Source organism: Mya arenaria, chromosome 11 (genome assembly GCF_026914265.1).
Source record: "Mya arenaria isolate MELC-2E11 chromosome 11, ASM2691426v1".
NCBI lineage: Eukaryota > Metazoa > Mollusca > Bivalvia > Myida > Myidae > Mya > Mya arenaria.
Window position 1 is genome coordinate 35,688,120 of NC_069132.1, and position 13,368 is coordinate 35,701,487.

The window sequence follows — 13,368 nt, forward strand, 5'->3', positions numbered from 1 at the left end:
TGGTCCATAGTTAATAAATACTAAATTCTAACTTGGTTTCTATATAAGCGGTGATTGTTTTCCTTAGGAAGACTACATGCAAATCGTTCTATCACAAGAGCACCTTGAATCGGAGCGTTAATTATAAGCACTAAGTTTCTACATGTACTTTCAAACTTAATCAAGTAATAGTTGCATGACATGGAATACATTCTTAATAAATAAGAATGGGCGGAGTGAGCGTAGCGAAAGAGCCATTCTTAAGCATTTAAAAACTACTTCAAGACATCTAGCTGACTTAGAATATAACCTCATTGGCTTCTACATTGACAACGCTAAATCTGATGCAGGGAGTTTGTATCAGATGAAGGGCAGTAGGCGGACCTTTAAACTACCGCGAAAGGTAAAATGATTAAGTCTAGTACTTAATGGTTGCCTATCTGCAATTGCATTGTCTGAAAATTTAGGTTTTATTCTAAAAGAGAGTTGATTTTAGATACAGTTGCTTGGCTTAGAAATCATGAGACTTAGAAAGTTCTCGTAAATTCTTGGTCAAACCTGTGCTATATACTAATCTACATTTGTTTTCTACTTAATTAGTTTCCAATTCCATTTCAGTTTTCTTAGAGTTCCAAAACAAATAACAGACGTGGATGTGCTTTTCATAAATAGTGATGGTCTGTTTCTTATAAATAACAAAAACACTCACATACCGACAACATCAGTCTAAACGCACGTAATTAGCTGTGTTCCCCGTAAGGTAAAAAATCCGTTATACACCATTCAACTGTAACCACGGCCCCTCCAGGTCCGGGAAATAGCGGGGACTTTGACGTTCGGTCTAGTCAAGCCCGGGTAAAACCCCCTGCCCTGCGAACTGATGGTAAAATCCCCGCCAAATGCCCCCGCACCCCAGGGACCCTAAGTAAGGCAAATCCCTGCTATATTTGGCGCGAATGCAAAACCACCGCATTCACGGCCCATTTCCCCGGCTATCCCCGGACCTTGGGGGCCGTGGTTACAATTGACTGGTGCATTATACATATGGCAAAGGAGTTGGTTAGGACACAAGCATGTCATCGACATTTATTTCAATGTTGACATTTTATTTTGAAATAATTTGCGGAATAAACTAGCATACACAAACACTGATAAAAGGAAGTGCAAATTGGACTGCACTCTCCCGATGAGGTATATGTGTATATGAAGACTCAAGGCAGCACCGCAAAGGCTTTTGGAGTTGTGCCCCGAACAAACATTAAGTATAAATACTAAACGGTTGTTTTGTAACTGATGTCACCCCCATGCACATAATCCCAAAATGTTGAATACAGTTTTATGACCTTTGACCAGTAAGTGTGACGTCATCTCAATATGGTGAACGTTTGTGGGAGTGATGTCAATATTCTTCAAGCGGTTCAAGAGAAAAGGAGCGGAAAAATATTGTCATATGACCTTATTCCTCTAAGTGTGACCTTCAACAGAGCTGTAAGTAACATGCGCTCTGCACATCGTCTCAATATGGTGAACATTGGTGGCAAGTTATTTCAAGATCCTTCGAGTGGCTCAAGCGATATGTAGCGGACACAAAATATAATCATATGTCCTTTAACTTATAAGCGTTAAAGCGAGACCTTAACGTTGAATCCTGCTGGTTGCTACCTGCGCTCTGCACATCGTCTCAATATGGTGAACATTTGTGGCGAGTTATTTCAAAATCCTTCAAGCTGTTTAAGAGATATGGAGCAGACACGAAATGTATAGTCATATGACATTTGATCATTAAGTTTGACCTTGAACCGAGCTGGCTGTTACATGCGCTGTGCACATCGTCTCAATACGGTGAACATTTGTGGCGAGTTATTTCAAAAACCCTCAAGCGGTTCAAGAGATGTGGAACTGACACAATTTGTAACGGACAGTATGATGGACCCAATTTATGGGTGAAAACGTCATGATTAACTGAAGACAGAGGTGTGATTCCTATGCACTGCACTACTCTGAAATATCTGTATATGATGTTTCAAGTCAATACCTCAAACTGTTGGAGTTATGCTCCGCACAAAAATGAAGTACAAACATGAACGAAGGACAATAACTCTGAAAATATCAAGATCAAAGTTTCCTATGCAGTGCACTTCTCAATGAGGGGAGATAATTCAGTTTATACAAAACGTACAAGACTTCCTCTCATTGCTGTCCATATATCTTTTAAATCCCTTTGACTCTTTTGGGTTGTGGTCCAGACCAGCAGCTTCTTTATTATTGAATACTGTAAACGTGTAAAATACACATGCGCATATTGCAATGTGTCTATGCATAAAGTTTCATTGAAATCCCATCAGCTGTTTTTAAGCAGCGGTGGGATACAGTTTAAACGACGTACAGGCAAAAAAGCGAACATAGACTCTCACTTCGGATCATACAAGTGAGACAGGCAACCCAACAGTAACACTTTTTAAATATTCAGTCGGACAATGTCGGGATGGATTTTCAGATGTCGGTATGGTGTTTTATGTGATCTTGGAATCAGTATTGAAGATTTTTCCGTGGGAATAAGGAGGAGGCTGAGAAAAACTTAAACCATAAAGCAGTATATTGAAGGTTGTGAGTGGATCGCTCTACACCACAAAAAGCGTCTAACGTCCGTTTAAAGGACACAAGTCACTTGCCACCTTGATATAGCAAAACTTGCTATTCAACAGCCATTAAACATAACTCTAGTGTGTCACTATTTATGTCATCAACGATATGCTATATCTTACCAAGTTTGGTAGTTAGTCTAAAGATAGTGCTAGCAAACGAACGAACAAAGTCAACTGGGTCTCGTTTTGACTGCCATCTCTCTACGGGGAGAACAGTCTTACTGTTAAACCATAATTCCAAGGTTGCCAAAGACAACATCAATTTGATAAAAAATGACAACGCATGCGCCTTAACTTAGGTTTGGTGCAGGACTAAGTGAACCACTTAAGTGAACCACTTCATAAGTAAAAAAAAATCCATGTGTACCACTTAAGATTGCCTGAAGCAATCGTCCTAATTATCCAGTTCTTCCATTCATAAGCATAACACAATGTTCCATTTTATCCCAAGTTGTTTATCGGATCTGGGAGTAAGATTATTGGCCCCAGATCGGATAAAACTGCTTAAGTTAAAGAGCGGTTAACTAAGTGGATGCTGCCCAGCCCCCATGGGTGGTCCCATATTTCATACCATAGACATGATTTAAAAGAGCGAAACTCTGAACACATTGGTATATTCACTTAAAAGAGTGCCCGAAGTTTCAAGGTGTGATAGCACAGTGAAACACATGTGTTTCATGCACAAACATTCAAAACAATAACGACTAATTGTTTGCCATTTATTGAGTGCTGTACTCTTTTAACAATATATCACAGAAAATACTGGTTCTGTTCATATGCAATTAATATATTGCAATAAACATATGGTTAAATAAATCAATAATTTATTAATTAAATTAATTAACTTTCACATTACATAATTGAAAGCCTCAGAAATTATCACATTCTGACATCAATCAATAGTTGAACATACTAGGTACCCCTGGTATTTTTAAATTGAAGATGATATCAACATTAAAATAGTGAAACTCTTGGTATAGATATATGAAATTTGATGAAAGGTAATGTGTGTCATTTCGGAGACGACAAAGTGGTTTCTAGCAGATGGGTTTGAGTTGTTCAAGGTCATAACATCTCAGACAAAGGTCAAGGACATTTGAAAGTCAATATATTCTAAAGGGCAAGGCAATAAATATTAAATACATGTTCCTGGTGATGTCATACTTTCGAAGAGATCTTTGACTTGGGCTGTTTCACAGCCAGGGTCAAGGTCAAGTTTATTAACTATTGGTCGCGAATGACATGAGCTTTAGAATTATGATCTTAAACGTCAAGGTGATGTTTTGATGGCCTTAGTGATGAAAATGGCTTCCAAAGTCATGACCAAAAATAAGAGAACTGGGATCATTCAATATCCAAGGTCAAGGTCACTGACCACAGGGCTAGGGTCATCTCTTGTCCCATACATCATGTACATCTTGTGCGAGATCTTCTAGACCTCGTAATGTCTTAAAACTTCCAGCATAGAATGTCAGATCTGATGTCACCAGCCTGAAATAGAAAAGAATTGGTTCAGATGCAATACTTCGTGAATCACATTAAGTTTCACACGACAAAGGTCAACTTTACAAAGTCTTCAACTCAGTCAGAAATCAATTATAACTATACCTCAGACATTGCAGCTTGTAATAGAAATAGGGATTGAACCCATATTTTTTAAACCAATAGAGAAATTTACTATTCAAGTGATAACCCTTAACCAATAAATGCACTTGGACTTAGATTTCAGTTTATTTTTTTGTTAAACAAATAAGGTAAACATCGCGGACAGTCTTAACCAGATTTTGTGTTATGTCAATTAGGCATTTAAAAATCATTTTCATTCAAGATTTCAGATTCAAGCTTTTTTTAACCTGAAATTTTAGTACAGCTTACTTTGAGAGTCCATGTTATATAATGCATAAGAAATATCTATTTCATATTATGAAAGTATGTTTTTTTACTTTAATATCAATATCACATCTGCCCATCCCCATCCCCATCATTTGAAGAAGATTCTTATAAAGAGTTGGAATAAGTTCTTATCAAGAGTGGAAATAGACCTGCAACATTTTCAAAACTATTTTAAACTACACTTTACCCATGCTGCGGTCCGCCATTATTGATCACATTTAGGTGGATAAGTTGTTGACGAAGCACCGACTTGAACGTTTGGTTGATACGAGAAAAGATCTCCTGAAACAGTGAAATGACAGGATTGTTATTAATTTTGCATGAACACACCATTAAATATAATTTTATAAGGAATTGCAATAAACACTATCTTTGATAGATGAATTCTTAGATGGAATTAAAAACAAGTAATATTTATGGTCTACGAATATTGTTTTAGACATATCAATTTTGCCATGAAGTCATAAATTGTGGAAAAAAGAGAAATTAAACCACTTACAATAATGAAGCAAAGTTAAAAAGGTAAAACAGAACATTAACACATGGCTAATGATATCTTATATATATTCAATTTAAGGGTTTAAACTAGAATTTGGCGAATCAAAGGCGACACTTGTCATGAGCGCCGCCCATCTTTGTACTAGTTAAGGTCTCCATGACTTGACCTTTGATTTAATGACCCCAAAATCAATAAGGGTCATCAATTGATGAAAGACTCTACAACATGTCATACAAAGGTAACTGATTCAAGACAAGTGTGATGCTGACAATATGAATGATGCCATGGACAATGCCGCCCAGTCTGCCATGCTTGGCAGATGCAACAAAATCAAACTATACAATGTGAATAATGTCAGGTTTTCATGGCTTAAGTATTGCAGTCCAACATCGACATGTATGCTTTGGGACTTAATCGTTTTATTACTTTTAACATACATGCTACAAATAATTGATTCAATGATTTTGTAAAACTGGCTTTTGGGACTCATCTTTTTTAAATTCAAGTGTGAACCTTTCAGCCTTGTAAATAACCTCATAGCCTGTAGTAATACCTTGACCCGTTCCTGAGGAAGAATGTCTACAATAGCCTCATGCAGCTTGGCCATCTGTTTACATATTGCACGAAAACACGAGGACGGCATTGGGGCCTTCACCTCCCACTGAAATAAACATGACAGTATTAAGTCTTTCTTATGGCAGTATTATGAGATACATATAATATGCAATGTTATGAAATCACTTCCAACTGAATGTACATGACAGCGTCATAGTATAGCTGTGGAGTAGGCCATTCTGATTGTGGTCATAATGAGATACCTGTAATACACAATCCAATGCAAATACTTCCCATTGAAATGTACATGAATGTGGCAGATCCATGGTCTGGTAGTAACATACATGACTGTCATAACATACATGACTGTCATAACATATGTGACTTGTCATAACATACGTGACTGTCATAACATACGTGACTGTCAATCCAGAGGTCGCACGTTCCATCCCCTGCCTTGCGGATTGTTCAGAACTTTGTTAAAGTTAACAACATTGTCAAAGCTATCATTGATAACTTTCAAATCATGATTTGAGACAGCTGTTCCAAGTGTGTTTATATTAAAATATATGAGCACATCATGCAAAAATTTGCGTTTGAAAGCTAACAACAAAGACGTTAAACACGTTGCTAACTTTAACAAAGTTCTTAGCAATCACTCCCATGACAACACTAAAGTTTCACATACCCTTGAGAGTTGTGAGTCCACCATGCTCTCCATGATTGTAACCAATTTGTTGTTGATTTCATCTATATGGTCTGTATAATCCTGAAATATTTTGATAGGTGACTGGTAGGAAAATATGACCCAACATAATGACTGAATTATCTCTGCCCTTCAATTTTGTTTAACTAAAAATATGATTAAATCTATGTCAACTGGCATTTGTTTGCCTGAGATTATTATATAATTTCCTTAAACCTTCATTAATGAAAATAAGGGCAGCTCGAGAAGCAATTTTCCCTTTCTCTGAAACACGTCTTAAACAATCTTCAGGGAAAGTTTGTGCACCATTGAGTAAGTCATAAACCGAATAAGTATAGTCAGAGTAAGGCTTTCCAACAAATAAAATGAAACTTTCAATCTTAAAAAAACTATTAATATATACAACACTTCACTTCTTAACCTATCCATGTTCAGCATTTGTTATTTGAAAGCAAATTTAAAAAAGATAATAAAAATACAAACCTTTGAAATCTGGTCAAAGTGTTTGAGCATGCTGACTTGCCGATTGACCAGCTTGCTTTCAAAGTGCTGTCTGACCATTGGCATATAATGGACCACCAGCTGTAAACACCTTGAGGCCAAAGCTGCAATACAATTTTTACATCAACAAATTACTAGGTACACATTTACTAGTAAAAGAGATAATTATTATATTATTTAACATGTTCTGATAATTAATGGTTGATGGGGTTACTCAAGCGAAGCCATATTCCGCAGCATAAGCACCGTCATGTTACAGGGTCAAAGATCAAACTATGTGATGTTTTATTTATACTTATTTCTCACCTTAATTTCATTGTTTGGACATCATGAAAGACTTACAGCTTTTATCAGATCAAAAACGTCTGATTCCATATTTTTTTCCCTTATCTATAGTAAATTTGGTATTATTTTTAACCAGACCCAATCCAATTTTACCAGACTTGGCTAGTGGCTTAGACCAGTTTCACAAACTCAGAGCTGGTATGAATCACTCTGTCTGTCCATTAATGAGGTAAAAACCAGAACCGGTGTCCTTTTTGAGAGGCCAGAACATACCTCCAGTGGGTTTTGAACTCATGACCTATTGCCTCATACTTGGGACACCTACACACTCTTGTACACAGTGGTCAGAAATTGGCTCAGGGACAGCAATATTTGATAAGCTTTATAGAGCTGATTTTTCTACCTTCTGTACCCTGTGTGTAGGAATGTACACCTTACACCACTACAACTCTATTTACTCACATCAAGAATTGAAACAGGCAACCAGAAAAGATCAGCAAAAACAAAACTATATCACTACAATTTGTGGGGCTAGGCAAAAAAGTACCAAACGACATTAAAAATATAGAAGGCTAGGAAACCTTCTTGCATTAACTCCACAAATTATACTGTTAAAGGGGCTAGACACCAGATGGTCCAAAAATCTGCAAATACAGTATCTGCTGAAAACAAGCATAGAAGTGTGAATGTGAGCTAGTAGGAGGCTGATAATAGAAGTGTGAATGTGAGCTAGTAGGAGGCTGATAATAGAAGTGTGAATGTGAGCTAGTAGGAGGCTGATAATAGAAGTGTGAATGTGAGCTAGTAGGAGGCTGATAATAGAAGTGTGAATGTGAGCTAGTAGGAGGCTGATAATAGAAGTGTGAATGTGAGCTAGTAGGAGGCTGATAATAGAAGTGTGAATGTGAGCTAGTAGGAGGCTGATAATAGAAGTGTGAATGTGAGCTAGTAGGAGGCTGATAATAGAAGTGTGAATGTGAGCTAGTTGGAGGCTGATAATACATCATTTCTACATGATTAAAAGAATAAGTGCAACTATCAGGTTTCTGGCTCATCTGAGTTTCCCAATCTAAATATAGCACATAATGGTTTTCCAGTTTAAATCATATGTGTTTATGGGTACAGATAAATATACCAATGGTAATTTTAAACTCTCTGGGATTTAAGTGGTAGACAACTCCAGTAAATTATTATTGGGAAAAGTGTGCAAAAACTAAGAAAGATGCATGTGTTGTAAGCAATGGGATACATCAGAAAGTAAGGTGCAATGTGTTTTACACAACAATGTCAATTTTATGTAAGTTTTTGACAATTTTTTTTTTGGCAATTGAATCCTCTGGTGTTAAGTTTCTGTAATATATGATTTATAACTCAGGCTCTTTAAATTAAGAAGCATTGAAAGAGATTTTAAACTTTAGAATAAACAGCTGCCATTAACATTGCTGATGAACCTGACATATCAAGTATTGGTTAGTTTCATAAGGTGTCTATTTTTCATTACAAATGAAATAAATCCTGTCACATTTTGCCATATTTACCTAAGTTTCTAGTTGATATAGTTTTTAGGCCTACAAGTTCTAATGCTCCAGCTCCCAACACCAGCTGACAAGTTCGCGAATTAAACATCTGAAAATCAAGAACACATTTTAGAAATGGGTAATAAATAAATAAAATATATTTAAGCAGACTATTAAACAACTTATTAACAATATATCAACATTTGTGTTACAACTAAGATTTTTGTCTTTAAAAGAACAATACCGAGTGCAAATGGTTGAATTGTAAAGCTTGACGACAGTATTTTGTTTATACAACAGTGAACATTTAATGTTTGTCTTCTATCATTATACAGTCAAAACTCGTTGGCTCAATATCCCAGGGACTGACCAAAATACTTTTAGCATCACAAATATCAGGCCAAGTGGGAATGCATATATATGGGAAAAAAATCCATCCTTTACATCCAGTTTAAGCCAACGAGGAAATTAAGCAAAGCGATATCGAGCCAACAGGTTTTGACCGTACCTTAATATTTCCCATTTTGTAAAATATGTCTAAGTCAAATGTTATTTCCATGGATATGTGTGTAATTGTTACTTGTAAACTAAGAATGAGTCAAGAACAATTTCTTACAATAAAGCAAAATGTCGAATCCAGTAAAAATCATACAGAGACTCCACAATGAGTTTGAAACACTGACCTTGAGCAGGTCGACAAGGCGTGTCAGAAGGTCAGAGGCGACAGAGGGAATGTCATCAGCACACTGGCAATATTCCACAACCATCTTCAGCAGCATAAGCACCGTCCTGAAGCATGGCAAGCAAAAATGGGGGGCTTGGTGCAAAAAGGATGTAACGCCTGCTATTTTTATATAGAGTTGTGTCCGTATTGCACTGAGCCATCGGAAATATTATGACCTAATGTTGATAGTTTTACACAACATTGACAATGATGCCAAAAATGCTGCTGCCACAAATATGCCTAGTTGCTGCTCCCCTAGATCACATCCAAGCTATTTCCTTCACTAAGAATTTTTCTTCAAGCACTTATGAGCTTATAAAGGGGACACAAACCTAAAGCAAGAGAGCCTTACAGGCCCTCGTCATATTTTTTTTTTTCAAATATTTTTTTTCCCTCTGACCTAACTTTTTATCCAACATGATCTAAAATCAAACCTGATTTTGACTACTTGACTTCTTGAACTTTTCACAGATTTTTTTCCCTGCGTCTAATACCCCCTATCGTCTTATACCCAGTCATTTACGGTACACAGGAATGACATTCTAATCAAGTTCCATAAACATTTGGATAAAAATATTGCTGTAACAGTTTAACAAGTTTTTCAAACATTTGACCTAGTGACCTTCCTGTACATTTACATCTACAATGATTTACTCAAACTTTACTTATTTTTCAGTGAGATAGAGATGCACACAATGACTAAGTTTTATGATGATTTGAAAGAGATTGTGGCTGCTGGAACATTTACTAGCAAAATGTTGATGACACACAACAGATGACTAATCAAAACAGCTCACCACAAGCATAATTTAGTAAATTGAGCTAAATATACACAACCTTCAAAACTATGACATCATAACTTACCCTACAACTGCAAACCGATCTCCATGAACCATCAGATAATCACCAGCACTGCGCTCTGTTGTGGATTAACATTATTATGAAAGCATTTTTGTATGGTTACCATAAGGTAAACTAAATAAATGTACAGGTTTAGTTATTTGCTGAGTCACAGGTGGCAGTATGACACAGGGGTGGTGAAATTTAAAAGATATAAAATAATAGTATATACCATATAAGTAATATAATTTATGTATATGCGGTATCAAGATGTGGATGTATTGTTACTAATTCAGAAGATATTGTAAGTCCTCAACTATTCAAGAAAACACAAGGAGAAGTGTTGTAAATTAAAACAAGTTTGTGTTAATGCATTGTAACTATGGTAATACAGATTTCAGTAATCATTGTAAGTCCTCAATTACCAAAAAAAAACACAACGGGAAGTTGGTAAATTAAAACCATTTTATACCGGAGTCATTCTTGTTGTCCGGCAGCGAGAGATGTCCTGTGGTGGAGATGTGTTCTACCAGGCCTTGGAATTCCATGGGAACATCCGACTGCTTCCAACGCTCATTGTCCAAGATCAGGCTGAAATATACAAATTGTGGTAACCTAATTATATCTTATATCATATTTTTTCAGCTCTATTGTGATGACAGCTATGAACTGAAATGAATCAGGCCAAGAGGATTGAACCCATAGCATTTTGATTGTGAAAGTAGGCCCCAATTTTTGGCACAGGTTTAAGTTAAGCACACTTTCGTTATACCCTTACGGTATAAAATAATTATGACGAAAAAATCCTTCTGAATATTTTTGAAACTTTTCAAGAAAGTTTTATTTAAGCTAATCACAAAAAAATATGTTTGGGTTATGTAAAATCAAATTTAAGTAAGAACTTTGTCTAAATGAAATAAAAGACTTATATGCTATGCTTATTTTTTTTTAAGAAAATGGGGCAAGAAACACACAAGATCTTACTCAGTATTTTGTGACAGCTCATTGTTACTTACAGTATTACTCTAGGGTGGTATTCAATATTGGTCTAAATTGGACCTAAGAACAATATAGTTAATCCCATTCCTTGATATAAATAACGGACCTATACTGTTTATACTGTACAGTGAATAGAGTCAATGATGTATGACCATAAAATTGACTTAAGTTGAATATTAAATACTACCACAGTTGCTTGTTATTTCATTCACAGAAACACATTTTTTGTCCCAAACTCCAATATTGGAACAGTAACAAGTAGGTGGAGCTTAACCATTCAATAACTAGTGTGCTCATCAATTACAATGCTATTCACTTATATTGCATGCTAGATACCGGGTATTGAATGAGGTCCTTGACAACGTGATAAAAAACAGTTACTTCACCCACTACCATCGTGATCAAAGTCATACACTCTCGCAGAGCACTCCGTGCATAATTTCAATCACTTGGGTTAAAGGTGCATTAACTGTTTCTTTTTTTTCTCCAATTCTAAAGACACCTTCGCATCACTATCAAGTTTGTGTGTGAAACTAGAATAAAAGTGTTCTTATAGTTAGGCAATAAGACAGCATAGTTGCAGATGAGACTTTGATACCTATAAAACACTTTATTTCTGAAACAAAACAGATTTGGACCCAATTGAATAAAATGCAATTCCGAAGATCAGAAATCTAACCTGTATTTCCTGTAACATTGTTTTTAAAGGAGTCATCAGCATTGCAAAATTAATTAAACAGGCATCGGAAATGTTTATGAAAGTTTCTTGCCATGAATATTTCAGCTTCAGGACAATATTGGGTCTTGGGTCATCTACGTAATACATAAAAATATTATTATTCCATCAGGTCTTTTTTTAGAACCTTCACATCCGGGGGGGATACCATTGTTTTCAGAAAGTCCATTAACATTGATTTGGATTGAAGGATTGTTTTCAATGGAAATGACATTGTTTGCCAAAGTGCTAATGGCTCGATCAGGGTTAATGACTGTGGTCATGCATTCTGGTTGTGCTTTATTGTACAATGTTTAAACAATGGGAAAAGCAATTACGTTCCGGTTTTTACATCGTACAATGAGGATCACTAATTAAAAACTTAGAAGAAGCTTTCTAGAACATGTCCTGGTAATGAAGTCTCGAAGGCCCACTCCTTTGTAATAGTGACTGGTTGCATAACGTGACGTTTTAATTAATATGACGTTGTATAGAGTGAATGTTAATGAAACCTCTATTTCACTCAAAAAAAAACACATTGATGGCTCTGTGATGAATGCTACCCAATGGGACTCAAAGTTATTGGACAATTAATACAAAACAAAAATAAAATATGAACGCAAAATATTGACGAAAACATTTAGTCCATCCTGAAGTTGTCATAAACAAAACCTATCCCAGTACATTATCATAGGTGAAAGTTTATAAATTTAAAAATCATGAAAACTTTGCTTGGGGCCAGGAGGCTGCTAGGGCCTCAGGTGGATCAAGGGGGCCGGAGGCCCCAAGATTTGAGGTTTTAAAGAATTTAAAAGCCTCCCCTGACATTATTTGACATTTTCAAACACAAAGCCTCTTGGTTATATTGTGTGCTCTGGCAGGGTAGAATGACATTTTCAAACACAAAGCCTCTTGGATATATTGTGTGCTCTGGCAGGTTAGAATGACATTTTCAAACACAAAGCCCCTTGGTTATATTGTGTGCTCTGGCAGGTTAGAATGACATTTTCAAACACAAAGCCCCTTGGTTATATTGTGTGCTCTGGCAGGTTAGAATGACATTTTCAAACACAAAGCCTCTTGGTTATATTGTGTGCTCTGGCAGGTTAGAATGACATTTTCAAACACAAAGCCCCTTGGTTATATTGTGTGCTCTGGCAGGTTAGAATGACATTTTCAAACACAAAGCCCCTTGGTTATATTGTGTGCTCTGGCAGGGTAGAATGACATTTTCAAACACAAAGCCTCTTGGTTATATTGTGTGCTCTGGCAGGGTAGAATGACATTTTCAAACACAAAGCCTCTTGGTTATATTGTGTGCTCTGGCAGGGTAGAATGACATTTTCAAACACAAAGCCTCTTGGATATATTGTGTGCTCTGGCAGGGTAGAATGACATTTTCAAACACAAAGCCTCTTGGTTATATTGTGTGCTCTGGCAGGTTAGAATGACATTTTCAAACACAAAGCCTCTTGGTTATATTGTGTGCTCTGGCAGGGTAGAATGACAT

The 13,368-nt window shown here is 36.3% G+C and overlaps 1 protein-coding gene across 1 annotated transcript in view; it reads right to left on the reverse strand.

The window, feature by feature from the left end:
* Positions 1–3,327: 3,327 nt before the first annotated feature.
* The window catches only part of LOC128207734 (vacuolar protein sorting-associated protein 54-like), a 44,663-nt gene continuing 34,622 nt past the window's right edge, over positions 3,328–13,368 (reverse strand). The window contains exons 17-25 of the mRNA XM_052910844.1: positions 10,617–10,735; positions 10,169–10,223; positions 9,264–9,369; positions 8,602–8,689; positions 6,761–6,882; positions 6,260–6,340; positions 5,570–5,677; positions 4,705–4,799; positions 3,328–4,115 (exon numbers count right to left, since the gene is read on the reverse strand). Coding sequence (XP_052766804.1) covers positions 4,013–4,115; positions 4,705–4,799; positions 5,570–5,677; positions 6,260–6,340; positions 6,761–6,882; positions 8,602–8,689; positions 9,264–9,369; positions 10,169–10,223; positions 10,617–10,735 — 877 coding nt within the window. The 3' untranslated portion in view covers positions 3,328–4,012. The remainder of the gene's footprint in view (positions 4,116–4,704; positions 4,800–5,569; positions 5,678–6,259; positions 6,341–6,760; positions 6,883–8,601; positions 8,690–9,263; positions 9,370–10,168; positions 10,224–10,616; positions 10,736–13,368) is intronic.